The sequence below is a fragment of the Lupinus angustifolius genome, chromosome LG11 (genome assembly GCF_001865875.1).
Source record: "Lupinus angustifolius cultivar Tanjil chromosome LG11, LupAngTanjil_v1.0, whole genome shotgun sequence".
NCBI classification, from domain to species: domain Eukaryota; kingdom Viridiplantae; phylum Streptophyta; class Magnoliopsida; order Fabales; family Fabaceae; genus Lupinus; species Lupinus angustifolius.
Window position 1 is genome coordinate 1,243,795 of NC_032019.1, and position 27,490 is coordinate 1,271,284.

Below are 27,490 nucleotides of genomic sequence, written 5' to 3' on the forward strand. Positions count from 1 at the left end.
TACCAATTAACGAGGTTCAGATGTCAACAACAAAATTTAGACTTAAATCTTGTACACAGAATTAAATCATATCAATGCCCACAAATATTTGATGACTACCAACAGGTGTTAGGTCAAGTAGTTATATGTTTGATTTCCTTTAAGTAAGGTCTCGGGTTCGAGTCTTGTGGATGAGAAAAATGTTTGTTAGGAGAGTTAGCCCCATGTACCGGTTGATATTCCCGGCTCGGACAGAATTGTTTCTAGTGCAAAGATACATGTGAGAAACAAAAAAAAAAAAAAAAGCATTGGTTGACTACATCTTTGATTTTAATTTCCAGGATTTGATTTAATTTGTTTAGATTTTAACTTTTTTTATCTTCCCTGTCTCGTTATCCATTTATTTGATTTCTAAGTGCAATCCAAAAAGATTTCAAATTATATTAGTAGATCTTGTGCGAAGATTAAGCTTACAAATAAACCATATCCATATCCGAAGTTAGAGTTAAATCTTATTATATATTTTTAGTAACCCATAGTTGGAGTTCTGAAAAGGAAATTAAATCTTTAAATTAATCTCCATGGATTCTCAATCTCAGTTACTTTAAATTGATTTGATTGAAACAAAACTTATAGCAATATCCAAATCTAACATATTCTTGAACTCGAACCATTGCCAATATTGAGAAAGATCTTATAATTTTATAGCAATAGATATGCATGTTTTGGATCATACTCCATTTAATGTAATAGAAACCTCAACCATTATAAATAACTCCATCTTGTAGTAAGATAATAACACATAATCCAAAACCTTCAAATTCTCAAGTTTATCCTAATTCAATGAATTCTCAACTCAACCTTCAACCCACAAATTCACAAAATATCCTTCCAAATGTGACCCCAAAGCGCATATTCTATTTATTTCTAAGCAATGTAAGTTTTGTTTTTGCCTATGGTTTTTTCACTGAAACCGAACTTTACAAAACATATATTTGTGGTAGTGAATGCCATGATCAACAACATACCCATCATCACATGATTTTTCATCATTTTTATTCTCTAATTTTCCTTGTGGGTGCATTTGTTGCACACAACATTTGCTTATTTTTCATTATGTTTTTCAACTCTTACTCTACCACATTGGAGAAATGTAGACACAACCACCTATTGAAATCTCTTGGAGAATTTCTAGTTATGCTTCTACTTCCCCTTCTCATTAATAGTATTGAAAACGAGATTGTTTCCAACACAAGTAACTATTCTAAAGTTGTTACATTGATAACTTGCGCTTTTATCACCATTGATGCGTTTTGTATAATCAATTTATTTCGTCGTGGCCATCAATACGCTTTATTAGAAGCTACTTCAACTTTAACCATACATTTGGGATTGAGCGGAAAAATATATGTTCGTGTCTCTACAAGTGTTTTCGTCTTTGTAATTTTGTTGATCAAAAATTTTATGTGGAAAGATGTAGATCGTGCCGAAGATCCTAAAAAGGAATCTCAACATGTTGATTTGGTTGATCCTGAAGATGTTTGATGAAAAAATGTGATGAAGCAAGCAAAGGAAATCATGTTTAGTCTCTATAAGAGTAGTTTATTTAGTTATTTGTATTTTTAGTTTTTCAACTATGTCCATCAAATTATACATTCATGTGAATAAAATTCGTGAATATAGTTTATATAACTCTCTTTTTTCTAATTATACTTTAGTGATTTAATTAAACCGATGCAATTTTATTTAAGTTGGTTTGGATCATAATGGTTTTTTCTTTCTTCCAATTAGACTTAATTTTAAAATGAAAAACATTCAATCATTTAGTATTAGTATTTCAACCAATTAAATAATGTTTGGATTGTTTTGAATCAGATAATTGAAAATTTATAGTTTCATATCTTCCTATAGTATTAGTTTTTCAACCAATTTAATAATTGTGAAGATACCAATTTGTTTTTACCTGGCCGTACATGATTCCACTTCTATAATAAGTTTGAACTTTAAAGAGGATTAGCGTGTTCACAGTCGTGCCTGTCAATCTGTTTTCATATTATTTATAATATGTAGTTTGTATGTCATACATGACACTATAATATTTTATGTTAAATATTTGTTATTTATAGTTAAATTTATTCGATATGTGTAATGTTCAATTTTTAACATTCATATTCTACATTAAAAACTGATAGTTATAATGTAAGAAAGAAGAAATAGTTAATCAATTAATATGGAACATACATTGGGTCGAGATGAACATTAAATTATATAGTTTTTTTTGGTAAAAATTAAAAAATAGTGAAAGCAAAATAGGGAGAACCACAAATTACAATATGGTGGTTATTTTGAATTTTCCCTTTATAAGTAGTATAGATAAAAGTTAAAAAATAGTGAAAGTAAAATAGGGAGAACCACAAATTACACCTGATTATTTTGAATTTTCCTCAAAAAATTAATTGTGATTTGGACCACATTTTCCTTAAAAAACATTTTTTTCAGAGATAAATGCATGAAAAATGAGAAAATAAAATGACTTTTAACAACATTGTGTCTTTTAGTAGGGCTTGAAGCTTGAACAAGGTCCAACTAGGTTGTCCACGCATATATAGCCCAACTTCACTTATTTTTACAAGAAAAATAGCAAATAGAAAAAAGTCCACAGTGCAAAATAATTTTAACAACAATTCTTATTTGATGTTTTGGGTATTTGAGTAACGTATTAATTCCTTTTGAGGTTTATAATTGTTTTCATGAATTAAACCTTTCGAGTTTTATACCGTTAAAGCAACACATTGTTAGTCTCTTATTTGTTACCCTTTTCTAATTTCCCAACCCAAGCCTTTATGTTGGTTCCAGCTCGGTAAAATCGGCAGTTTCAGCCTCCACCATCTTCATCCAACTACAGGTTTGTTCTCCCAATTCCCAATTTTCACTTCTATATTTCTCTTCTTATCTATTTTATCTTCATCCAAAATACTATTCCTAGTTCCATAGGAATGAGTGTGTGTCTGAGTAATTGATGAGGATTGGTTAGACTAGTAAATTTCATGTCTTTTTCCAATTGGGTGTTTCAAACCACTCATTTTGAATCATAACCAGATTGTTTCTGAAATTTGCCCCCAAAAGATCAAAACTAGCGCAAGCTTCTAGAATGAGATTTGTATTGGATCATAATCATTTTCTTTCTTGTTGTAAAGCCCATGCTAATTTGTGTTTATATATTACTGTCATGATATACATTAATCTCCTCTTATATATTTTATACAAATTCAACGAAAGAGGATCTCGGTTATACACACCAATAGAAGAAGAAGAAGAAGAAGAAAAATAGAGACTTGTTGTTAGAACTAGAAGCTTGTTCTTTGATTTTAATACTTGATGTTTTTATGCATGTTAAGAGCTGTATTTATTTTAGGCTAATGCTGGTACTAGTTAAGGTTTAATTGGAACATGATGTTTAATTAGTAATTTAAAACGTTGCTGTTGAATGAAATATATGCATTTTGATCCTTTTCAATTTTTTTTGGTATATTTATCTTTATATATTTGTATTCATGTTCATTGATTATATAAGTTTTGGCAATATAGATAGAAATAAAAGGATTCTATTAATTTTTTCTTTATTCTTATTGCTGTTCTGACTTTATGTTGAAGACATGAATGCATTCAAGGCATACAAGGCTTGTGTTCCAATTGCGTGGAGCCCCAACCTCTATATAACTCTGGTGAGAGGTATTCCCGGAACCAGGAGGCTCCATAGGCGCACTTTGGAAGCACTGCGCTTGGGCAAATGCAATCGAACTGTCATGCGATGGAACACACCTACTGTTAGGGGAATGATCCAACAGGTGTTTTTAGCACAAGCCCTACATGAGTCCATATTCTGCTAAAAATGCCTTGTTTTCCGTTATGCTAACATTCGTGAACCTTGTAAATCATTTAGGTCAAGAGGTTAGTTGTTGTTGAGACAGAAGAGATGTATAAGGCTCGCAAACAGAAGGAGGAAGCCCATCGAGCTCTACGTCCTCCATTAGTCATAAGTCACAAACCTGCTTCTTCGGCTATTGGTTCCGTATAATATTCTGCAGTGTTTTTTTATAGGTATTATATTCTTAATGCTAAAATTATCAAATGTCAAAGTTAAAAGCTTTGGTTTGGTTACCTAATGTCTCAAATCTTTTTTTGATGATCATGTTTTTTTAAAACTATACTGTCGAAGAGTTTTCAACTGATGGAACATTAGTCAAATTTAGGCCTCTGTTTATGAAACTGTGCTTTCAAGGGGTTATTTTATTTATATCTTCAGTTTGGGGGAATCATTTGTTGTATAAATGCATGTGAGAAACATAACTTGCAATCTGCTTGGAGTTACTTAATAGTACATAACAAATGATCTACATTAAGAGAAAGTTTTGCAATGCGAGCCTGATATTTAGTCCTTACACGCCATATACAATGCGAAACAAATTAAGATTTTTTGTGAAAACTATATCGTACGATTCTTCCTTTTTACTAACTCCAATTATCACATCATTTGCACTCATAAGCTCTTTTTCTTCAATGTCATTGGGCTTTATGCTGTGCTGAACTTTGTACTCATGTCTCATTGCTAAGACAAGAAAGAGAATGAAATTTAGTACTCCCAGCACTGCAAGAAGCCAATAGAAGTAATCCAACCTGCCCTTGCTCAGATTGCTACTGAGCCATTTTTTCTTACTGACTTTGTCCACTATCGACACCAGTAAGCTACCGACAAAGTAACCCGTTGAAAGGGTTGTTAAAAAGAGTCCAGTGCTCATAGATTTCATCCTCTCTGGTGCCTCCCTGATGAAAAATTCTAGTTGTCCAACATAGGCAAATGCTTCCCCAGCACCCACTAGAAAAAACTGAGGGACCAGCCAGAAAGCGCTTATTGTTGTACGATTTTTTACTGCACTCTCCCTTCTTTCTTTCTCAATAATTGCAGAAACCGCCATAGCAAAAATGGAGAAAACTAGGCCAACTCCAACCCTTTGAAGACTTGTTAGCCCTTGGACATTGTGGGTGAGTTTCTGAGCTAAGGGCACAGTTAATTTCTCATTTAGGGAAGTAAAAAGGATAACAGTGATGATTAGAAAAGCTGATAGATCCAACTTTTCTGTTCATGAATGTAGCTTGCTCAATGGTGAAGGTGTTCATTTGTGAATAGATGGTCCAAATGGAATAAGCTTGATTGCCATTTTAACCTCTTCAACCTGAGTCACTGTGGAAACTATCCATGAACTGTAATTGTCAAAGTGAAAATACATGTTAATACACTATCAGGAAAAGCCTTCTAATATGAAATAAATCATTAAATGAAAACGTGAATACATTTTGGTTTAGAGAATATAAAATATTTTCAAAATATTCTCTATATACTTATTATTAGGAGAACTTCTAAATTAAATCTGTTTCCACATAAGTTTTTGTCAAGAATAAAATAGGAAGAATTATAATAATTCATTTTTATGGATTACTACGTTATTGTAATGATTATGATGAATAATTGAATGAAGGTGCATAGAATAGACAAGATACAACCTTTCTAACGATTATTCAGTCAACAATGTGGTAATAAAAAAATATAAAGGTTTGGATTATCTCTATTAAAAGAATTAAATATTCTATTTATTAAAGGAACATGTGTTAGAAGAGCAATCATGAAATCAGACTTATCTGGAGAGATAAATGATGTAAAAAAACAAAGAAAAAGTCACATGCAATAACACTTACATTCTTTTATTTTCAATAATAAAACACTTTTATTCTTAAAACTAAAAGAAAAAATAATATTCTCATCCCTCCAAAGAATTCTAACCCATAACCATGTAAGAGGATAGTCTTGGTTATATGAAAAATGATTATATCCAATTTCAAATGTTAAATATATGCGGATAATCCACACTAAAATTTTAGAAGGTTAAATTTATATAGAATGTAGTATTTTTAAAGTGTTGGATAAGGACGTGTTTAATATTTTCATGCAAACTTATTACTTTTCATACTTTAATAAGCGTCTTTAAGACATTGGATAGCATGACTCATACATTAATAGTATTAAAATAAATTTTCACCAAAAAATATAACTTCAATAATACAGCATTTTATTTTTCATATCTTTTTTGCTTTTGTTTTTTCTACATGACAATCTCCACACAAAAAAGTGTTCCAAAAGTGGGAATACGATAATATCAGGTTGTTGCAAACAATTACACGTCAAAACTTATAAGTTCAAGAGTAAGAACAATGCTGCAGTTGCTCCAAGATTGATGTGTGCCAAATATCTCACCAAATTTGTATATGTTTCTAGCAATACCAATGACAGAAAAAAGGAATCAAACACAAATTTGTGACACTTAAAATCACAAATTAATCAAATGAAGCAGCAAAAGAAGTTACTGGATTCCATATTTTAACGGTTTAAGGGTTTAAATGCTAATCATTCTATGCATCATCACATCAAAATGGCTCATCTGTTCTGGTTCACATGTATACATATATATGGTTTGGAGTTGGACTATAAATGAACATAGTAAGGACATTTCTAATTGGCCTATAATAATCACTGACTCAAACAAAACTACAAAGCAGAAAAGATTACACATGCTCCCTTTCCTAAGTTGTATGTACTGGTGTGTGTCATTCCTGCTTTCTTTTGCAAACAACTTTCTGGAAAATTGTTATTGCACTATAAACAAGCCCTATGAACAAAGCAAGCAACACTGCAACAAAAAACAAAAAAATCATAACTTGAAGCCAAATGATGATACCCAAGATTAGTGAACCTCCGGAACTAGTTCAGTTTAATACGAATAAGCATGACCATTTTACAGAATTGTTTCTAGGGCAAAGATACATGTGAGAAACAAAAAAAAAAAAAAAAGCATTGGTTGACTACATCTTTGATTTTAATTTCCAGGATTTGATTTAATTTGTTTAGATTTTAACTTTTTTTATCTTCCCTGTCTCGTTATCCATTTATTTGATTTCTAAGTGCAATCCAAAAAGATTTCAAATTATATTAGTAGATCTTGTGCGAAGATTAAGCTTACAAATAAACCATATCCATATCCGAAGTTAGAGTTAAATCTTATTATATATTTTTAGTAACCCATAGTTGGAGTTCTGAAAAGGAAATTAAATCTTTAAATTAATCTCCATGGATTCTCAATCTCAGTTACTTTAAATTGATTTGATTGAAACAAAACTTATAGCAATATCCAAATCTAACATATTCTTGAACTCGAACCATTGCCAATATTGAGAAAGATCTTATAATTTTATAGCAATAGATATGCATGTTTTGGATCATACTCCATTTAATGTAATAGAAACCTCAACCATTATAAATAACTCCATCTTGTAGTAAGATAATAACACATAATCCAAAACCTTCAAATTCTCAAGTTTATCCTAATTCAATGAATTCTCAACTCAACCTTCAACCCACAAATTCACAAAATATCCTTCCAAATGTGACCCCAAAGCGCATATTCTATTTATTTCTAAGCAATGTAAGTTTTGTTTTTGCCTATGGTTTTTTCACTGAAACCGAACTTTACAAAACATATATTTGTGGTAGTGAATGCCATGATCAACAACATACCCATCATCACATGATTTTTCATCATTTTTATTCTCTAATTTTCCTTGTGGGTGCATTTGTTGCACACAACATTTGCTTATTTTTCATTATGTTTTTCAACTCTTACTCTACCACATTGGAGAAATGTAGACACAACCACCTATTGAAATCTCTTGGAGAATTTCTAGTTATGCTTCTACTTCCCCTTCTCATTAATAGTATTGAAAACGAGATTGTTTCCAACACAAGTAACTATTCTAAAGTTGTTACATTGATAACTTGCGCTTTTATCACCATTGATGCGTTTTGTATAATCAATTTATTTCGTCGTGGCCATCAATACGCTTTATTAGAAGCTACTTCAACTTTAACCATACATTTGGGATTGAGCGGAAAAATATATGTTCGTGTCTCTACAAGTGTTTTCGTCTTTGTAATTTTGTTGATCAAAAATTTTATGTGGAAAGATGTAGATCGTGCCGAAGATCCTAAAAAGGAATCTCAACATGTTGATTTGGTTGATCCTGAAGATGTTTGATGAAAAAATGTGATGAAGCAAGCAAAGGAAATCATGTTTAGTCTCTATAAGAGTAGTTTATTTAGTTATTTGTATTTTTAGTTTTTCAACTATGTCCATCAAATTATACATTCATGTGAATAAAATTCGTGAATATAGTTTATATAACTCTCTTTTTTCTAATTATACTTTAGTGATTTAATTAAACCGATGCAATTTTATTTAAGTTGGTTTGGATCATAATGGTTTTTTCTTTCTTCCAATTAGACTTAATTTTAAAATGAAAAACATTCAATCATTTAGTATTAGTATTTCAACCAATTAAATAATGTTTGGATTGTTTTGAATCAGATAATTGAAAATTTATAGTTTCATATCTTCCTATAGTATTAGTTTTTCAACCAATTTAATAATTGTGAAGATACCAATTTGTTTTTACCTGGCCGTACATGATTCCACTTCTATAATAAGTTTGAACTTTAAAGAGGATTAGCGTGTTCACAGTCGTGCCTGTCAATCTGTTTTCATATTATTTATAATATGTAGTTTGTATGTCATACATGACACTATAATATTTTATGTTAAATATTTGTTATTTATAGTTAAATTTATTCGATATGTGTAATGTTCAATTTTTAACATTCATATTCTACATTAAAAACTGATAGTTATAATGTAAGAAAGAAGAAATAGTTAATCAATTAATATGGAACATACATTGGGTCGAGATGAACATTAAATTATATAGTTTTTTTTGGTAAAAATTAAAAAATAGTGAAAGCAAAATAGGGAGAACCACAAATTACAATATGGTGGTTATTTTGAATTTTCCCTTTATAAGTAGTATAGATAAAAGTTAAAAAATAGTGAAAGTAAAATAGGGAGAACCACAAATTACACCTGATTATTTTGAATTTTCCTCAAAAAATTAATTGTGATTTGGACCACATTTTCCTTAAAAAACATTTTTTTCAGAGATAAATGCATGAAAAATGAGAAAATAAAATGACTTTTAACAACATTGTGTCTTTTAGTAGGGCTTGAAGCTTGAACAAGGTCCAACTAGGTTGTCCACGCATATATAGCCCAACTTCACTTATTTTTACAAGAAAAATAGCAAATAGAAAAAAGTCCACAGTGCAAAATAATTTTAACAACAATTCTTATTTGATGTTTTGGGTATTTGAGTAACGTATTAATTCCTTTTGAGGTTTATAATTGTTTTCATGAATTAAACCTTTCGAGTTTTATACCGTTAAAGCAACACATTGTTAGTCTCTTATTTGTTACCCTTTTCTAATTTCCCAACCCAAGCCTTTATGTTGGTTCCAGCTCGGTAAAATCGGCAGTTTCAGCCTCCACCATCTTCATCCAACTACAGGTTTGTTCTCCCAATTCCCAATTTTCACTTCTATATTTCTCTTCTTATCTATTTTATCTTCATCCAAAATACTATTCCTAGTTCCATAGGAATGAGTGTGTGTCTGAGTAATTGATGAGGATTGGTTAGACTAGTAAATTTCATGTCTTTTTCCAATTGGGTGTTTCAAACCACTCATTTTGAATCATAACCAGATTGTTTCTGAAATTTGCCCCCAAAAGATCAAAACTAGCGCAAGCTTCTAGAATGAGATTTGTATTGGATCATAATCATTTTCTTTCTTGTTGTAAAGCCCATGCTAATTTGTGTTTATATATTACTGTCATGATATACATTAATCTCCTCTTATATATTTTATACAAATTCAACGAAAGAGGATCTCGGTTATACACACCAATAGAAGAAGAAGAAGAAGAAGAAAAATAGAGACTTGTTGTTAGAACTAGAAGCTTGTTCTTTGATTTTAATACTTGATGTTTTTATGCATGTTAAGAGCTGTATTTATTTTAGGCTAATGCTGGTACTAGTTAAGGTTTAATTGGAACATGATGTTTAATTAGTAATTTAAAACGTTGCTGTTGAATGAAATATATGCATTTTGATCCTTTTCAATTTTTTTTGGTATATTTATCTTTATATATTTGTATTCATGTTCATTGATTATATAAGTTTTGGCAATATAGATAGAAATAAAAGGATTCTATTAATTTTTTCTTTATTCTTATTGCTGTTCTGACTTTATGTTGAAGACATGAATGCATTCAAGGCATACAAGGCTTGTGTTCCAATTGCGTGGAGCCCCAACCTCTATATAACTCTGGTGAGAGGTATTCCCGGAACCAGGAGGCTCCATAGGCGCACTTTGGAAGCACTGCGCTTGGGCAAATGCAATCGAACTGTCATGCGATGGAACACACCTACTGTTAGGGGAATGATCCAACAGGTGTTTTTAGCACAAGCCCTACATGAGTCCATATTCTGCTAAAAATGCCTTGTTTTCCGTTATGCTAACATTCGTGAACCTTGTAAATCATTTAGGTCAAGAGGTTAGTTGTTGTTGAGACAGAAGAGATGTATAAGGCTCGCAAACAGAAGGAGGAAGCCCATCGAGCTCTACGTCCTCCATTAGTCATAAGTCACAAACCTGCTTCTTCGGCTATTGGTTCCGTATAATATTCTGCAGTGTTTTTTTATAGGTATTATATTCTTAATGCTAAAATTATCAAATGTCAAAGTTAAAAGCTTTGGTTTGGTTACCTAATGTCTCAAATCTTTTTTTGATGATCATGTTTTTTTAAAACTATACTGTCGAAGAGTTTTCAACTGATGGAACATTAGTCAAATTTAGGCCTCTGTTTATGAAACTGTGCTTTCAAGGGGTTATTTTATTTATATCTTCAGTTTGGGGGAATCATTTGTTGTATAAATGCATGTGAGAAACATAACTTGCAATCTGCTTGGAGTTACTTAATAGTACATAACAAATGATCTACATTAAGAGAAAGTTTTGCAATGCGAGCCTGATATTTAGTCCTTACACGCCATATACAATGCGAAACAAATTAAGATTTTTTGTGAAAACTATATCGTACGATTCTTCCTTTTTACTAACTCCAATTATCACATCATTTGCACTCATAAGCTCTTTTTCTTCAATGTCATTGGGCTTTATGCTGTGCTGAACTTTGTACTCATGTCTCATTGCTAAGACAAGAAAGAGAATGAAATTTAGTACTCCCAGCACTGCAAGAAGCCAATAGAAGTAATCCAACCTGCCCTTGCTCAGATTGCTACTGAGCCATTTTTTCTTACTGACTTTGTCCACTATCGACACCAGTAAGCTACCGACAAAGTAACCCGTTGAAAGGGTTGTTAAAAAGAGTCCAGTGCTCATAGATTTCATCCTCTCTGGTGCCTCCCTGATGAAAAATTCTAGTTGTCCAACATAGGCAAATGCTTCCCCAGCACCCACTAGAAAAAACTGAGGGACCAGCCAGAAAGCGCTTATTGTTGTACGATTTTTTACTGCACTCTCCCTTCTTTCTTTCTCAATAATTGCAGAAACCGCCATAGCAAAAATGGAGAAAACTAGGCCAACTCCAACCCTTTGAAGACTTGTTAGCCCTTGGACATTGTGGGTGAGTTTCTGAGCTAAGGGCACAGTTAATTTCTCATTTAGGGAAGTAAAAAGGATAACAGTGATGATTAGAAAAGCTGATAGATCCAACTTTTCTGTTCATGAATGTAGCTTGCTCAATGGTGAAGGTGTTCATTTGTGAATAGATGGTCCAAATGGAATAAGCTTGATTGCCATTTTAACCTCTTCAACCTGAGTCACTGTGGAAACTATCCATGAACTGTAATTGTCAAAGTGAAAATACATGTTAATACACTATCAGGAAAAGCCTTCTAATATGAAATAAATCATTAAATGAAAACGTGAATACATTTTGGTTTAGAGAATATAAAATATTTTCAAAATATTCTCTATATACTTATTATTAGGAGAACTTCTAAATTAAATCTGTTTCCACATAAGTTTTTGTCAAGAATAAAATAGGAAGAATTATAATAATTCATTTTTATGGATTACTACGTTATTGTAATGATTATGATGAATAATTGAATGAAGGTGCATAGAATAGACAAGATACAACCTTTCTAACGATTATTCAGTCAACAATGTGGTAATAAAAAAATATAAAGGTTTGGATTATCTCTATTAAAAGAATTAAATATTCTATTTATTAAAGGAACATGTGTTAGAAGAGCAATCATGAAATCAGACTTATCTGGAGAGATAAATGATGTAAAAAAACAAAGAAAAAGTCACATGCAATAACACTTACATTCTTTTATTTTCAATAATAAAACACTTTTATTCTTAAAACTAAAAGAAAAAATAATATTCTCATCCCTCCAAAGAATTCTAACCCATAACCATGTAAGAGGATAGTCTTGGTTATATGAAAAATGATTATATCCAATTTCAAATGTTAAATATATGCGGATAATCCACACTAAAATTTTAGAAGGTTAAATTTATATAGAATGTAGTATTTTTAAAGTGTTGGATAAGGACGTGTTTAATATTTTCATGCAAACTTATTACTTTTCATACTTTAATAAGCGTCTTTAAGACATTGGATAGCATGACTCATACATTAATAGTATTAAAATAAATTTTCACCAAAAAATATAACTTCAATAATACAGCATTTTATTTTTCATATCTTTTTTGCTTTTGTTTTTTCTACATGACAATCTCCACACAAAAAAGTGTTCCAAAAGTGGGAATACGATAATATCAGGTTGTTGCAAACAATTACACGTCAAAACTTATAAGTTCAAGAGTAAGAACAATGCTGCAGTTGCTCCAAGATTGATGTGTGCCAAATATCTCACCAAATTTGTATATGTTTCTAGCAATACCAATGACAGAAAAAAGGAATCAAACACAAATTTGTGACACTTAAAATCACAAATTAATCAAATGAAGCAGCAAAAGAAGTTACTGGATTCCATATTTTAACGGTTTAAGGGTTTAAATGCTAATCATTCTATGCATCATCACATCAAAATGGCTCATCTGTTCTGGTTCACATGTATACATATATATGGTTTGGAGTTGGACTATAAATGAACATAGTAAGGACATTTCTAATTGGCCTATAATAATCACTGACTCAAACAAAACTACAAAGCAGAAAAGATTACACATGCTCCCTTTCCTAAGTTGTATGTACTGGTGTGTGTCATTCCTGCTTTCTTTTGCAAACAACTTTCTGGAAAATTGTTATTGCACTATAAACAAGCCCTATGAACAAAGCAAGCAACACTGCAACAAAAAACAAAAAAATCATAACTTGAAGCCAAATGATGATACCCAAGATTAGTGAACCTCCGGAACTAGTTCAGTTTAATACGAATAAGCATGACCATTTTAAAAGAAGAGTCATATTCAAGTAAAAGAAAATTAATAGATCACTGTGTTGTGTCTGTGTCAATGCTTCTTACATTTGATCCAAAACTATGTTTTATATGAAAATTTAATTACTTTTTTCGGTAATCCAACTTGGATTTACTGATAGTTAGAAGTCAACAAGAGAAGGTGTGCCAAATTGTAAATTACTGATATCATCATGTTACCATGGAAACTTCTGTCCATAAAAAATGACTAGAAATTAGAACTTAAAAGATACTTACCAACTAATATGATAGAAACTAAGATGGCAAGGCGATATCTTATAATCCACGGCAGACTAACTTCAAGATTGCAATGCCTCCTATCGTGTCCCACCTTTACACTGTCCTCTGAATTTGATGCCTGTAATTCCACCAATGAAGTATTGATACTTGTAACAGCAACGCCATTCTTGTCCCTTACTTTGAGTTTCAAGGTCACCGGGTGAGAGTCCCAATCTATTTCAATAGTTCCGAAGTTTGGCTGGCCTAGAAAAAGCTCACATTTAAAACATCAAAACATGAAAACAAGGTACGTATTCTTACTCACGAATAAGGAGGAAAAGCTTACCGTATACACAAGATTTGTGTCTGCAGTTTGGGCTCTTGACTCTCATTGTAGATGGTGTTAACCATGCCACAAACCTCACCAAAAAATGCAAGAAAGGTGGGACAACCCCCTCAACTGATTGAGTAACCCCACTTGAGGTAACATCGTATAATGGATAGTCCACAGCACAGTCATATCTTGTGATTTCCCCAAAGTGAACATCTCCACTTATAAAGAACACTCCACCCCTCTGCACAGGAAGGACTAATAAGTAATAAGATGTGGAGTAAATATTTTAAACAATATAAATAATACTGATGTAGTTCCCTTTACTAAAAAGAAGTACAACATAGAAAATGAATGCACTCAAGTTTATCACCTTACTATCTGCAATTAATTTGAAAAGCCGATCTCTTTCCCTAGGAAAATGAGCCCAAGATTCCATAGAGAACAATGGCTGAACGGTTGCTGAAAGATTTGATATAACCTGATATGATGATTAATTAAGCATATAAGTGCACATACAATACAAAGCAAAACCAATACAGTAGAACCATATAAGTGCACATACAATACAAAGCAAAACCAATACAGTAGAACCAGAAACGGATCTATGTATAAAAGACTTTCCCCACAAGCTTTCAACAGAAGTAAATCTCAATTCTAAGGGGTGCAACAATTCAAGACTATAACTAAATTCAATAGAGATAAGCATGGTTTTCATGAAACCTCAAAAGTTATTAAAATGCAGAAAGCCTCTTGCTGAGTCACATAAGACTTATTCTCTCTTTTTCCTTTTCACATTCAAATTTAGACATACATCAAAACTACAAGCACATCAGTTTATAATGTAGCCAAAATTTGTAAAGATGCAGAAGTTATAGTATCTATGATATTTTATATTATGAATAATTTAATTAAGTAACCTCAGTGATCATAATAATTGATAACTAATTCCTCTACCTGAATAGAAGATCCAATTATGGTAATGGCCGCTGATGAACCCTTTAGCTCTCTCTCCAACCATGACCATTGTGAATTCCCCAAAATGGTTCCATCACTTCCTAAAGGGTCTCTGTGGTATCTGGTATCTAATAGGATAATCTGGAGAGTATTCCCCGATCAACAATAATAGCAGGTAATTAGTAAAGATGCGAGCCTAAAACTTTAAGGACCGTTTAAAAACAACTCCATAATTTTGTTATTGACAATAGAAAGGTGAGCTATTTAAAGTCACAAGACATTTAGTATGACCATCTTGCAGCTATTGAAGCACAATAACCATGAGATGATTTTGATGAATTGAATGAAAAGAATAAAGTAGATGCATTTTATTATGGAAAAAAACAGCAAGGTTTGAGTCAATACCTGGACATCTCTACCTGGAGGGCCATGCTTATACGAGGCATATACACCAGCCTGTTTCCGCCTGAAATACGAAGCCACAATAAGTAACTAATTTTATGCCGGCTGCTTAATAAAATATTTTAATGGGTGAATACATGTATCGGTCATACATATAAATTGATCTTCACTCTTCTTGAAGTAAAATGAGGTGCCACAGCTAATATAATCATATACACAATAATACACCATAATATACGAAAACTCCCCGAGGATCAAAAGAAGGATTAAAAAATACGCATTGATTCTCATGAATAGATCTCTAGAAAGTAGAAACAACCTTTCCACTTGCAGGGGTAAGGTTGCATATATCTACCCTCCTCAGACCCCACTAGGTGAGAGCCTCATGCACTGGGTCACCATTTTTTTATTCTAATGTAGAGATGTAAAACAAATATGCCAGAAATCTAGTATGTGGAATTATGGGTAATGCAGCATACGAGAAAATCCACCCACCGTGGGCTATCTTGAGGTTCATCTAAGAAATCAAGAAGTAACTTTTGATTGATGATTTTTCTATGAAATTCTTTTCCTGCATCATTTAGTCCATAATCATGATCATCCCACGTACCAATAACCTATAAATTCCAAATTAAAATGTTAGGCTAAAGCAGCTGAGTAAACACAATCACCATTTTAGTAAATCAACCCACAAACATATGAAACATTAGAATACCTCAGCATTCTCTTTAAGTTTAGCATAGCCTAGATTAGACTTAGCTTTTCTGTATTTAGCCTCCATTTCCTCCTCAGAAGAAGGAATAAATCGAGGAGCATTCTTCCATGGGCCAATAGTCCTTTCCCGTCCAAATAGTTTAAAAGGGCGTTTAATGTCTCCATAAATGTTATCACCCAGCCATATAAAAATTTGGGGATTGAAGTCTAATACTGCATTCCAAATGGGCTGGCAAAGAAACAATGACAGTATGCAAATATATTAATGACCTGACATGAGAAAATAAAAAATACCAAGAAGCTAAAGCAATTAAAAGCATGAATAGTGAATAATGTTAAGCTTGAAGAAGCCAAAGAAGAACAGTGTAAGATTGCAAAGTGCAAACTGGAACCAAAAACAGAATCTAAGCTTAGCTCCTCTCATTTAATTTGCTGCCCAAACTCCATGATTTCTTGAATTTAGTTGTAAGATGACTTACGAAAAGGTGATTCACTATAAAGGGCATCGAGACATACCATCAGGGATCAACTATAACAGAGTGAAAGAATGTCTTAGACCATACAGTAACATACTACCTACATTTAAATTAGCTATATGGCTTCACTTGAATCTGAACAATTTTAAATGGTAAAAATGTAAAACACACTAGAAATTGAAGTTGCCAAATACTTCAATAATCAGAGTGAGTTTACTCTTCTTCATTACTAGTTGGGTTGTTAGATAAAAAAGATCAAATCACCCACATTCAAAAAAGACACCAATACATGCGAGAACACAAAATTTGTAAACTTTTTTATCAAATATATATATATATATATATATATATATATATATATATATTATTTATAAAAAAACACAATTTTGTGAACAGGGCTACTATTTGCTCAAGTTGACGTAACGTTGGGATTGGACACAACAAGTTGGTACAAGAATAATTGAGATATCATGGGTGAAACAAAGAGAATCATTCCTTCAATAAACGACATTGCAGCAACATGGGTAAAACATAAAACGACAAAAAAGAGAAAAATACTGATAAAAATTTGGAACCTGAGGAGCGTTCTGGTTAGAACATGAACCGAAGGCAATTCGAGAAACCTGCTTCGTGTTAGTGTCGGAAGCACTTAAGGTTATTGTAATCATTACCATAAATACGACGGCGCACCACCGCCACCGCCACTGTCTCTGACGCTGCTCGAAACCCATTTGCCCAAAGACCAAAACTTTGAATCCAATTCTTTATCGGAGATCAGAAAATAAAGGATTTATTTTTCAGAATTTGAGACCTCTCCACTGGGACACATGAAATTTTTGTCTCCTATTTTTTCGAATAGATAATTAGAGAGAATTTGAAGTACCAATTTTTTTTTTGGATATATTTGACGTCAAAATTGTTTATAAATATGAAATTGTTTAACAATAATCCGAATGATTCGCAGTTGTAACTTTATACACGTCACATAATTCATGTGTACTATTTCTTTCTAGCGTGGAAAATATGTTAAAGATAAAACTTTTTAACTTAGAATAATGACTATATAATAGTGTAATATATATTATCATAATAAATATTAAATATAATATCTATACCTATTAATATAAATATTTATATACAATTAACATGTTATCTATCATTTATTTATATTAACTTTTCCAAAAAACCTATCACAACTAAAAACTAATATGTCACAATTTGTGTCACTCCATATGTTATGGACTTGTTATTGGTCAGAAAAAATATATTTAAATTAAAATTTAATTATTAAATATTTTTTGACCAATGACACTTGTGACGTGTGAAACATCATATATGCTCCTAGGGGTGTCAAAACGGGCATTGCACGCGGGCCGGCCCGCATTGCCCGCAAAAAATGCGGGCAGGGCATGATATTTTTGCTTGTTAGCCCATATTGTCCGGCCCGTTTGCCCGCTTTATTAGCGGGCATTTTAAACGGGCTCCGTGGGCGGCCCGCGGGCATTACATTCTACACTTTTAAAATTTTAATCCAAGACTTTATTATTGTTTGGTTATTTTATAATTATTATTACATACTTGTTAGAGAAAATTATTATCTAATATGGTTAGAGAGACATGTTTTGAATTATTATTATAGAAACTTTGAATTATTATGTAATGTGGTTATATAAAATCTATTGATTTACTGCATAATGTACTTGATAACTTAGTATTCACCATTGTTGCTTTTTTAATGTAAACAGGATAATGCCTGCGGGCCGCCCATTAGCCCGTTAGCCCGTTTTAAAACGGGCAGGGCATGACTTTTTGTCCGTTAACCAATTGCGGACATGCCCGGCTCACTTAAATTATTGAAGGCATTTGCGGGCGTGGGCTAAACGGGCAGGGGGCCCGTTTTGACACCCCTATATGCTCCCATCTTATATGAGTATTTCTTCACTTTGAGTACATACTACAGCAGGTGAAGATTCCCTCAGATAGAAGGAAAGCAATATTACTTTTACGCTTTATAATACTTTTACGCTTGAAGTGTAAAAGGAAAGCAATATTTGCGATTCTTTTCCAAATACAAGTGATATTTCAATGCCATAATTCAGTCTTGTTGTATTATCAGTACTTTCCTTCTTTATCAGCTTCGGTTGGAATATAATTTCTTCAGTTCACAGACTTTAAGTTGGAAATTAAGTTTCATATTATCTACCTTTCGAGAATGATTTAAATACTTGTTAAATTCCTCTTATTATCTATTGATTTTGAGATGAACCTTAATACAACTTTATCAGAAATCTTGTTATCATTGGTCTCACTCTATATTTCAGAGTTCACTTCATCATGTTACGCATCTCGTGTTTGGAATATCCATTCTTCGTCAAGAACATTGCAAAACAAAGGGACAATTCCCACCACCACATTGGGCGCGATTAGTGAATCTGTGTGTGACACTTCTCTATTACTTCATTGAATATTGCATAGTGGGAATATTTATCTTTGTGTGAATATCTGTTTTGTCTTTTTCTATACACACTCTTATTATTAGTGTGTTTGTGGGGCTGTGTGTGGTTATGTGTTTGTATGCTTCTACATCTTTAATTATTTTATTTATTTTTCTTGGTTGTTATGGAGCAACATGGTATTTGGAAATGATAATAATGGTGTCAAGGGGGTGAGGTTTAATGATATTCAAGAGGATAAATCTTCCTATTGATGATGACTTTGAAAATGCGGATAACAATGAGGATGTACAAGTAATCAAGTAACTATGAATGAGCTGTGATGACATCTTCTATCTTCTGTCCAAAAAATATGTCATTTTCTCTTATTGGTTAAAAAAATAATTTATTGTTAAATTTTAAACTTAAATATATATTTTTTAACTGATCAAAGAAAATATTATATGAAGTAACTTATCTATTAGGTAAATACATAATAGGTTGAGTCAATTACTCTAGAGATAATGACTAATGAGGTAGTGGGGCAACAAATGAAGCTATTGGTGAACTCAGCTGATCCAAATGAAGCATTACCTTTTGGGTTATTGGGTATAGCAATCATATATTATAGATATATCACTTTAATCTATTCATTAAGGAATGAAGTTATTGAAAACGAAAGCTGAAGCAAATACTATTAGAACTGTATATTCCTCAATTATTAAGTGGTACATAAAAGTAGTCCAATTATTAAGTGGTCTACCTTTACCTCTATATTACCAATTTGGTGTAATCTTGTTGAACCAATATGCATTATTATGGATAGAGGGTAAAAGGGATCCCACGGTAGTAATGTTTAGAGGAGAAAATGAAAAGAAAGAGGTTTATATTTTACCCGTGAGTTATTACTAGTAGGAAAAAAAGCAAAAAAAAATTCAATGTGAAAGCTGAAGCAAATATTACAAAGTAGTCTCCTTAACTTGTCAAAATTTTGTATAATATGAGAATTGAAAAGGTGTCCCACTATTATGGTCTACCCTTTTGCCTTGGCAATTTGGTTTAATCTTGTTTGATAAGCATGACATAATACATTCCATTATTCTGAAAATTTAAAAGGAACTTCAATAAAATCTCAAAATACATTTGTGCTTCTTTATTCTTTAATTTATTATATTTCAAAAATCAACTCGCAAAGATATAATTTAGCATTCTACTTATGGTTATCCCCTGATGAGTGTGATTTTATCACGACGTTTAAATCTGATTTATTAATGATTGAATACAATTACTTTTAAATGAAAATTCAATCATATTAGAGTGGATAAATGGATTGAAGCATAGCTATGAGGTTCTAAATAAAATTTTAAATGCTAGAAAATTAACCAATAATGAAAAAGAAATAGACACAAACTTTTTACAATATATTACCATGGCAAAGAACACCTAAAAAGTGACAAAACAACATAGAATAAATTTAAGTTTCAAAACATTTTAAATTGTATTTCACACTTATAATTATGGTCGTAATATTGCGGTTTTGGAGTAGGTAAATGTAAAATAACCTACTAACAATTTCACTGAAGTAGTTGTCCAAGTGTGATGAAGGGAAATGGGTCTACCATAGCTGATTTTGGCATCACAAACTGGTTGTACACTTGTTCCATAGTTGGTCGAAAACATGGAGTTTCATTCAAACAAGCAAATCCTATTCTTGCAACCAAGATCACATCTTCATCAATTGGCATCAATGGATGAGGTAGCCGTTGATCCAACACATCCATCAATAACAAGTTAGATACTTTTGGCACCCCAGATGATGAAAACAATAAAGAAATAAGATCTCCAGGATGTTTTCCCATGATTATTTCCAAGCAAACTACTCCAAAACTAAAGACATCACATTTCTCATTCACTTCCATAGTATAAGCTAGCTCTGTATAAATTTAATATATATGAAATGACATGTTGCATAAAGTAGCAAATGTAGTAAAAAAAGATGGGTCTAAGTCCTAACCTGGTGCAGAATAACCATATGTGCCTGCAAATGAGGTATAATTGTGTGAATCAGGATTCAGAATCTTAGCTGTTCCGAAATCGGAGACGCGGGCTTCGAATTCTGAATCTAATAGGACATTCTTGCTTGATATGTCGCGATGAACTATAGGAGGAGAACAACCATGATGCATGTAGTATAGAGCATCTGCTACACCTTTAACAACATTCACCCTTCTATTCCAATCAAACATCATTGCATGAGTGTCATTGTTTAGTACTTTATCCAAGCTTCCCCCTTCTAGGAACTCATAAACTAGAAAAGTGAAGCGCGAATGCGAGCAAAATCCGTGTAACTTCACAATGTGACGATGTTTGAGTTCTGCCAAGGCTCGAATCTCACTTGTAAAAGCTTTTAAATCAACCATTTCCATATCGACTTCTGCTTGAAATTTCTTCACAGCAACAATCTGGCCTTTGGGTAATTTAGCTTTGTAAACAGCTCCAGTCCCTCCTTCTCCAATGATATATTTGTCATCAAACTGCTCTGTAGCTTCAATGATATTTTCGAACATTATTTTCCCATCATAACCCCAAATCGAAAAATGTTCTTGACTATGTTCTTCTGTAGCCTGCTTCTCAGATTTCCTAGCACTTCGCCAACAAATACGTAACAAAACTCCAGCCACTATTAACACTAGCATTAGAGCACCCGAAGTAAAAGATAATGCCAATATAATGATATGTTTTTTCTTTTGACCATGGCGGTTGTGACTCGAGTCTTGGCAAACCACCAAGCCAGATACATTACCACACAAGCCTTTATTATTTTTCAGTGCATCAATCGGAGCCCTTAGAAAGGCTGGGTCGTTAGGAATTGGACCCTCTAATTGGTTGTTAGATATATCAACATATCTCAAGCTGAGCATGTCCTTAAAATCAGATGGAATGCTTCCAGAGAGATTATTGTGGGAGAGGTTCAACATGTCCAGCATTTCCAATTTTACAAGGGTTTTTGGTATTTGTCCATTTAACAAATTCCAACTAAGATCAAGACTTTCAAGATATTGCAATTGGTTAAGTTCAAAGGGAATGCCTTTCATGAACTTATTTTTACTCAAATTCAAGTGAACTAAATTGTGCACCATTCCAACCTGTGTTGGGATTGAGCCACTTAATTTATTTGCTGCCAACTCCAAAATTCTCAGTTCCATCAAAGATCCTATCGCTACGGGAATGCTGCCTGAAAGTTCATTGTTACTTATGGAGAGTTCAAACAATGAGCTCAAGTTACAAAGTTCTCTAGGAATTTTCCCTGTTAAATGATTTGAAGAGAGATCAAGTACTTGTAACTTCGGTGCCTGGCCGAGTTCTGGTGGTATAACCCCGGATAAGTTGTTGTTTGAAATTCTAAGGCTTGTGAGATTAGAACACTTTGCCCAATTTGGTGAGAGGTGACCATAAAAGTTATTGCTACTCAGTTCAGCAAAGTAGAGTTTTGGATGTACACCAAAATAATTGGTTATATTTCCACTCAACAAGTTTCCTGCAAGGTTTAGTCTAGCTAGGCTGGAACAGTTCTTTAAGCTTATTGGAACCGGACCGGTGAAAAAGTTATGGTTAGCGGAAAATTTTCTAAGTAACCCACCAAGGCAAATCTGTTGTGGTAAGGGGCCAGTGAAACTATTAGAAGATAGTTGTAAGCTTTGGAAGTTGGTAAAATTATTCAGTGCAGGTGGTAGTCTACCCTCAAGTTTGTTCTGATACAATAATAGGAATTGGAGCTTTGTCAAGTTACCAATGGTTGAAGGAACAGGGCCAGAAAGATTGTTTATTGCAAGGTTGATCGCGATTAGATTGACCAAGTTTCCTAGGGAGTTAGGAATTGATCCAGAAAGTTTGTTTGTGCCGATATTTAATCCGGCGAGCTTGGTCAAGTTTCCAAGACTGGAAGGAATTGATCCAGAAATTGTGTTATTCTCTAATTCAATGTTAGTTAAATTGACCAAATCTCCTATAGAGGGTGGAATTGGCCCATACAAAATATTGTTTGACAAAATGATTGATATAAGAGCATTGAGTTTTCCTAGTTCATTAGGAATATGGCCAGAGAGACTATTGTTAAATAGCCAAAGTTGTTCTAAATTTGTCAACTTTCTTATTGAAGGGATTGTGCCAGACAAAGAGTTATCTGACAGATCAAGTTCAACAAGATTTATCAACATTCCAATTGTTGGAGGAATTGAACCATAAAGTTGATTTGATCCAAACAATAGATACCTCAACTTTCTCAACTCTCCTATCTCCTCAGGAATATAGCCAGAAAGTTGGTTGAATGAAAAGTTTAGAATTGACAAGTTGGTCAAGTTACCAATTTGGTGAGGAATAGATCCATTGAAAGAGTTGTTACTTATATCAAGACTCAACAACTTAGTAAAGGTTGAGAAGTTGAGGCTGTGAAGAGTACCTTTTAGTCCAAGACTTGTAATATTTATGGTGGAGATAGAGTTGGAATTATCACAAACTATTCCTACCCACATGCATGGGTTAGTATCAGTGATCCAAGAAGACAAAAAAGCTTGGCTTTGGTTATCAAAGCTAGCTTTCCACACTAATAGAGAACTTGTTTGATCTTCTGAAACTTCATAGCCAATTGTAACAGTGGCAGTAAAGGCAAAAAAAGCAAACACAAAAAGGTTGGACACTTGGGAGGGATTCAGCCTTAAATATGAAAAGAAAAACATGGTGGGAATCAGTTTCAGTCACAAAAGCTCAGTGGAGACAATGTTTTGAGGGTTGGAGCACTTATTGTAAGATGCTGAGGTACTTATAGAATTGCTAATTCAAGTCTGAGTTTCTGCATTAAAAAAAAATTTGAATCGGATGAGTTGACGAACATATAAATGAATTCAGATATAGATTTAAGAATAATGACATTTCTTTGACCCATGTATTTGGTTGAACAACCTATGATGATTCATAGAATATCTTTCATGTGTATAATTTCATATTTTAAATTATCTATACTTAGAATAAGTGATATAAAAAATATTATCTAAAATAATAGAGAAAAACATTATATTTATTTAAGTATATTTAAATTGATAGAATATGATCTTATTAAAGGGTACCACCCTTTTGTCCAAAACGTCCTTTAAGATTCCTTTATGCTAAACATCATTACATTATTGACTCCAAAAAGGTTTATGGGTCTAGTAGACTCACTACCACTACTACGATTGATGGAGTTTTTACTTTTGTTTAGTTTTGAAGTGGTGATAGCATTATAGGTCTCCATCCAAATTCAAATGAAGTTGAAGCTAGGTATAATTGAATTTTATTTAACTATAGAAGTTCATTTTGACATAGTTCCTCGAGATCAATTAGACCTATTAATAGTATATGTCTTGTATGTTTAGTCTTGTTTACGCCTAAAACTTTTATTCTTTAATCTATATAATAACCCTCAATCTTGGTTAATGTAATTTAAAATTATGAAAGTTAATCAACTTAACTTATTTTTACTTTATTTATTTATTCTTAGTTGATACTCAATGAACTAACGCAACACGGATCTCACCAGTGAAGATGCTATGTGGTATTGGAATTTTTTGAGAAAAAAATCTATATTATTTATAGTGAAAATATATATATATTAAGAGTGTAAGAGATCTATACATTCTTATTGCATTATCCATTATCCATACTTAATTATCATTTACTCTTAAAATAAAAGTAATTCAAATAAATGATAGATTATTTAGTGACTATAAATATTTAAGCATTGCATATATATTACAATCTTACTTAAAATTCTTCAAGCCTAAAATTTATTCTTTTGTAAATGACATGACATGCTTTGTGAAAATAAATAATCATTATTATATTGAATTATTTTATAATATTATAGATATGCAACTCGATGAACTTCATAATCGAATATCCAAGACAGATACTGAGTTGCTTCTTTATATGTCTTGTTTGAGTCTAGCTGATTTCTTCTCTAGTTTTGATATGACAAAACTGATTGAATTTGTAAAGTTTTATCCATAGGATTTTTTGTTCAACTGATTTTATGATGTTTGATAATCAACTTGAGACGTATATCATTGATATGTATAATATTGTGGAATTTGCTTCTTTGAAATGAATAAATAATCTTAAGATAAGTTGATTGGAGGTGGAAGAAACATTGTTTCTCATTAATTTATATTTTTTTGAAGTTAACAATACAATTTTAAAAAGAGTTTTTCCAACTATGAAAATTGTAAAAAATAGATTGTGTAATCGAATGAAAGATGCATGAATGAATAACCATCTAATGACTTGTAATTGATTAGAAGTGTTCAACAACATTGACAATGAAGTAAATGTATTTCAACAATTTTAAAATGTGAAATCACATAGAAATTAGTTAGGAAATATATATTTTATTTGATTAAATATTGTACACTCTACCTTTAGATCCTGGAATCTTCACTGGATCTCACTTTGACTCATTTGCACTATATGAACTGATTTTGAAACTAATTTTAAGTTGTCTTATTTACTTAATTGAATTTGATGAATACTATTATTGCACTCATATATAATTCATGGATTGATTTAACTGCTAACCCCTTCTTAATATATAAGATGTATGTATGTTCAGAACTCTGCTCTAGTATACTTATGATGCATTTCAACATTGAGGTTAGGATCTATAGTAAGAAACATAGTGTGTGTGGAATGGATAAATATTTGATTAACTGAACCATTTATCTACATTGAGGAGTTGCTTACTTATGGAATAATCTAAAGATTTGGTATGCTTATGTTTAAGATCAAGGGATTTAATGCCTTCATTCCTATATATATTATTGTGTGTGTGTGTGTTTAAGTGTATAATTTAACATGTGATGAAGCAGGAAGCTGATTGGAGCAAGAATTTTGAGGCAGAAGTTGGTAAGCTTGATCCATTGCATCACTCAGCAAGAGATTTTGTAGGCCATGGTACCCACACTCTATCAACTGCTGGTGATGCAAATGTTTTTGGTAATGGGAATGGCACTGCCAAAGGTGGATCCCCAAGAGCTAGAGTTGTAGCCTACAAAGTGTGCTTTTCTACCGAAGATGACGGTCGTTGCCATGACGCTGATATCTTACAAGCATTTGATCATGCCATACATGATGGTGTTGATGTTATCTCTGCCTCTTTGGGTGGTTCTGTTCCTGATGATCAAGCTTTGTTTAGTGATGGAATTTCTATAGGGGCATTTCATGCAGTTGCTTGAAACATAGTGGTAGTTTCTTCTGGTGGGAATGATGGCCCAGCACCTAGAACTGTCACAAATGTTGCACCTTGGTTGTTCACTGTTGCTGCAAGTACAATGGATAGAGATTTTCTCAGCAACATTACTCTTGGTAACAAAGAATACATCAAGGTAAAATGTCATCTTAATAATTAATTTCTTTGATATTTGAGATGAGTTATACTTGTATGACATGTGTTTATTAGGCACAATCAATCAAAGACTAAAACAAATGTATTGAAGATTTGTTAAATTGCTGTTTCAATGATTAACGGTTCTACTATTTGATTGGTTGTATCTAAGATGGCGTATAGATACAACATACAAGATTTGATTTATTCGAGATACGAATTTAAAGAAGTACTTCAAATTTCATAATTGCTTACTTGATCTTAAATATATATGAGGGTGCAAGTCTTAATAGAGGTTTGTCAGCAGGGGAGTCTTATCCTTTGATTCACTCAGTCAATGCTAGACTTCCTAATGCTACAATTCAAGATGCGTAAGAACAAATTTCTCAAGATTATATCCTTCAAATTTATACTATATGCTAAATGATTGCTTAGTACAAATTTCACAAGACTATATACTTCAAAAAAATCACACTATCTACTAAATGATTGCTTCTCGTCTTTACGTGTATTATTGTCTTTACGTGTATTATTGCAGTCGTCTCTGCAAGCCTGGAACACTTGATCCTAGGAAAGTGAGGGGGAAAATACTAATTTGTGTTCGAAGTGATACAACACAATCAGTTAGTGAGGGCCAACAAGCTGCTATTGCTGGTGCAGTGGCAGTGTTTGTGAATAATGATAAGAAAAGTGGGAATACACTTCTAGCTGAGCCACATATTTTATCTGGTGCTAGTGTCAATGAGAATGATCCGGAATGGGAACATGGAACTGATGACCATAACAAGAGCAGGTTCTTAATCATATATATCATTAGGCCATTTCTTTGTTACACTCTAAAATTGTTGTAGCAAATAATAAGCTTCATTTATAAATTTTATGCAGGAACCTTGTTGCTTATATGACTGCAGCAAAAACATATATAGGAATAAAGCCAGCTCCAATTATGGCTGGATTCTCATCTAGAGGTCCTAGTGTCGTGCAACCGTTAATACTCCAGGTCTATTTTCTGCTTCATCATATCATTATTAAGAATTGATTTAGCCATCTCACTTACATTCAATGACTTCATTGTATATTCTCTAGATAAATG

The 27,490-nt window shown here is 32.4% G+C and overlaps 4 protein-coding genes and 1 pseudogene across 7 annotated transcripts; 3 read left to right on the top strand and 2 right to left on the bottom strand.

Moving 5' to 3' along the window:
* Positions 1,444-27,436, top strand: LOC109359621 (annotated as a pseudogene).
* On the top strand, positions 2,787-4,324 carry LOC109360500 (50S ribosomal protein L30-like). 2 transcript variants are annotated; one of them, XM_019605445.1, is made up of 3 exons: positions 2,787-2,884; positions 3,634-3,827; positions 3,923-4,324. In XM_019605445.1, the coding sequence occupies exons 2-3, from the start codon at positions 3,636-3,638 to the stop codon at positions 4,055-4,057; spliced, it is 327 nt and encodes a 108-aa protein (XP_019460990.1). In that variant the 5' UTR covers positions 2,787-2,884; positions 3,634-3,635; the 3' UTR covers positions 4,058-4,324. The 2 variants fall into 2 exon arrangements, with proteins under 2 accessions (XP_019460990.1, XP_019460991.1); XM_019605446.1 differs by having other exon boundaries at positions 2,834-2,883; positions 3,629-3,827.
* Positions 9,386-10,923, top strand: LOC109360499 (50S ribosomal protein L30-like). Of its 2 annotated transcripts, none has more exons than XM_019605443.1 (3): positions 9,386-9,483; positions 10,233-10,426; positions 10,522-10,923. In XM_019605443.1, the coding sequence occupies exons 2-3, from the start codon at positions 10,235-10,237 to the stop codon at positions 10,654-10,656; spliced, it is 327 nt and encodes a 108-aa protein (XP_019460988.1). In that variant the 5' UTR covers positions 9,386-9,483; positions 10,233-10,234; the 3' UTR covers positions 10,657-10,923. The 2 variants fall into 2 exon arrangements, with proteins under 2 accessions (XP_019460988.1, XP_019460989.1); XM_019605444.1 differs by having other exon boundaries at positions 9,432-9,482; positions 10,228-10,426.
* Positions 12,962-17,455, bottom strand: LOC109360498 (alkaline phosphatase D-like). The gene is made up of 9 exons (XM_019605441.1): positions 17,127-17,455; positions 16,077-16,304; positions 15,857-15,978; positions 15,365-15,425; positions 14,960-15,100; positions 14,376-14,483; positions 14,018-14,246; positions 13,690-13,935; positions 12,962-13,321 (listed from the first exon to the last, which is right to left on the bottom strand). The coding sequence occupies exons 1-9, from the start codon at positions 17,280-17,282 to the stop codon at positions 13,239-13,241; spliced, it is 1,374 nt and encodes a 457-aa protein (XP_019460986.1). The 5' UTR covers positions 17,283-17,455; the 3' UTR covers positions 12,962-13,238.
* On the bottom strand, positions 20,388-23,762 carry LOC109360497 (MDIS1-interacting receptor like kinase 2-like). Of its 2 annotated transcripts, XM_019605440.1 has the most exons (3): positions 23,347-23,762; positions 20,998-23,274; positions 20,388-20,916 (listed from the first exon to the last, which is right to left on the bottom strand). In XM_019605440.1, exons 1-3 carry the CDS (start codon positions 23,717-23,719, stop codon positions 20,558-20,560), a joined length of 3,009 nt encoding a protein of 1,002 aa, XP_019460985.1. In that variant the 5' UTR covers positions 23,720-23,762; the 3' UTR covers positions 20,388-20,557. The 2 variants fall into 2 exon arrangements, with proteins under 2 accessions (XP_019460985.1, XP_019460984.1); XM_019605439.1 differs by having other exon boundaries at positions 20,998-23,762.

Bases quoted from the DNA above. Each gene is read 5' to 3' on its own strand.
- LOC109360500 (XM_019605445.1), top strand. From the start codon at position 3,636: ATGAATGCATTCAAGGCATACAAGGCTTGTGTTCCAATTGCGTGGAGC. The intron at 3,828-3,922 runs GTGTTTTTAGCA...TAAATCATTTAG, and splicing joins TTAGGGGAATGATCCAACAG to GTCAAGAGGTTAGTTGTTGT.
- LOC109360499 (XM_019605443.1), top strand. From the start codon at position 10,235: ATGAATGCATTCAAGGCATACAAGGCTTGTGTTCCAATTGCGTGGAGC. The intron at 10,427-10,521 runs GTGTTTTTAGCA...TAAATCATTTAG, and splicing joins TTAGGGGAATGATCCAACAG to GTCAAGAGGTTAGTTGTTGT.
- LOC109360498 (XM_019605441.1), bottom strand. From the start codon at position 17,282: ATGGGTTTCGAGCAGCGTCAGAGACAGTGGCGGTGGCGGTGGTGCGCC. The intron at 15,979-16,076 runs GTATTCTAATGT...TGGAATTTATAG, and splicing joins AACTTAAAGAGAATGCTGAG to GTTATTGGTACGTGGGATGA. The intron at 15,426-15,856 runs GTGGGTGGATTT...TTCGTATTTCAG, and splicing joins GAACCTCAAGATAGCCCACG to GCGGAAACAGGCTGGTGTAT.
- LOC109360497 (XM_019605439.1), bottom strand. From the start codon at position 23,719: ATGTTTTTCTTTTCATATTTAAGGCTGAATCCCTCCCAAGTGTCCAAC. The intron at 20,917-20,997 runs GTTAGGACTTAG...AAATTTATACAG, and splicing joins ATATGGTTATTCTGCACCAG to AGCTAGCTTATACTATGGAA.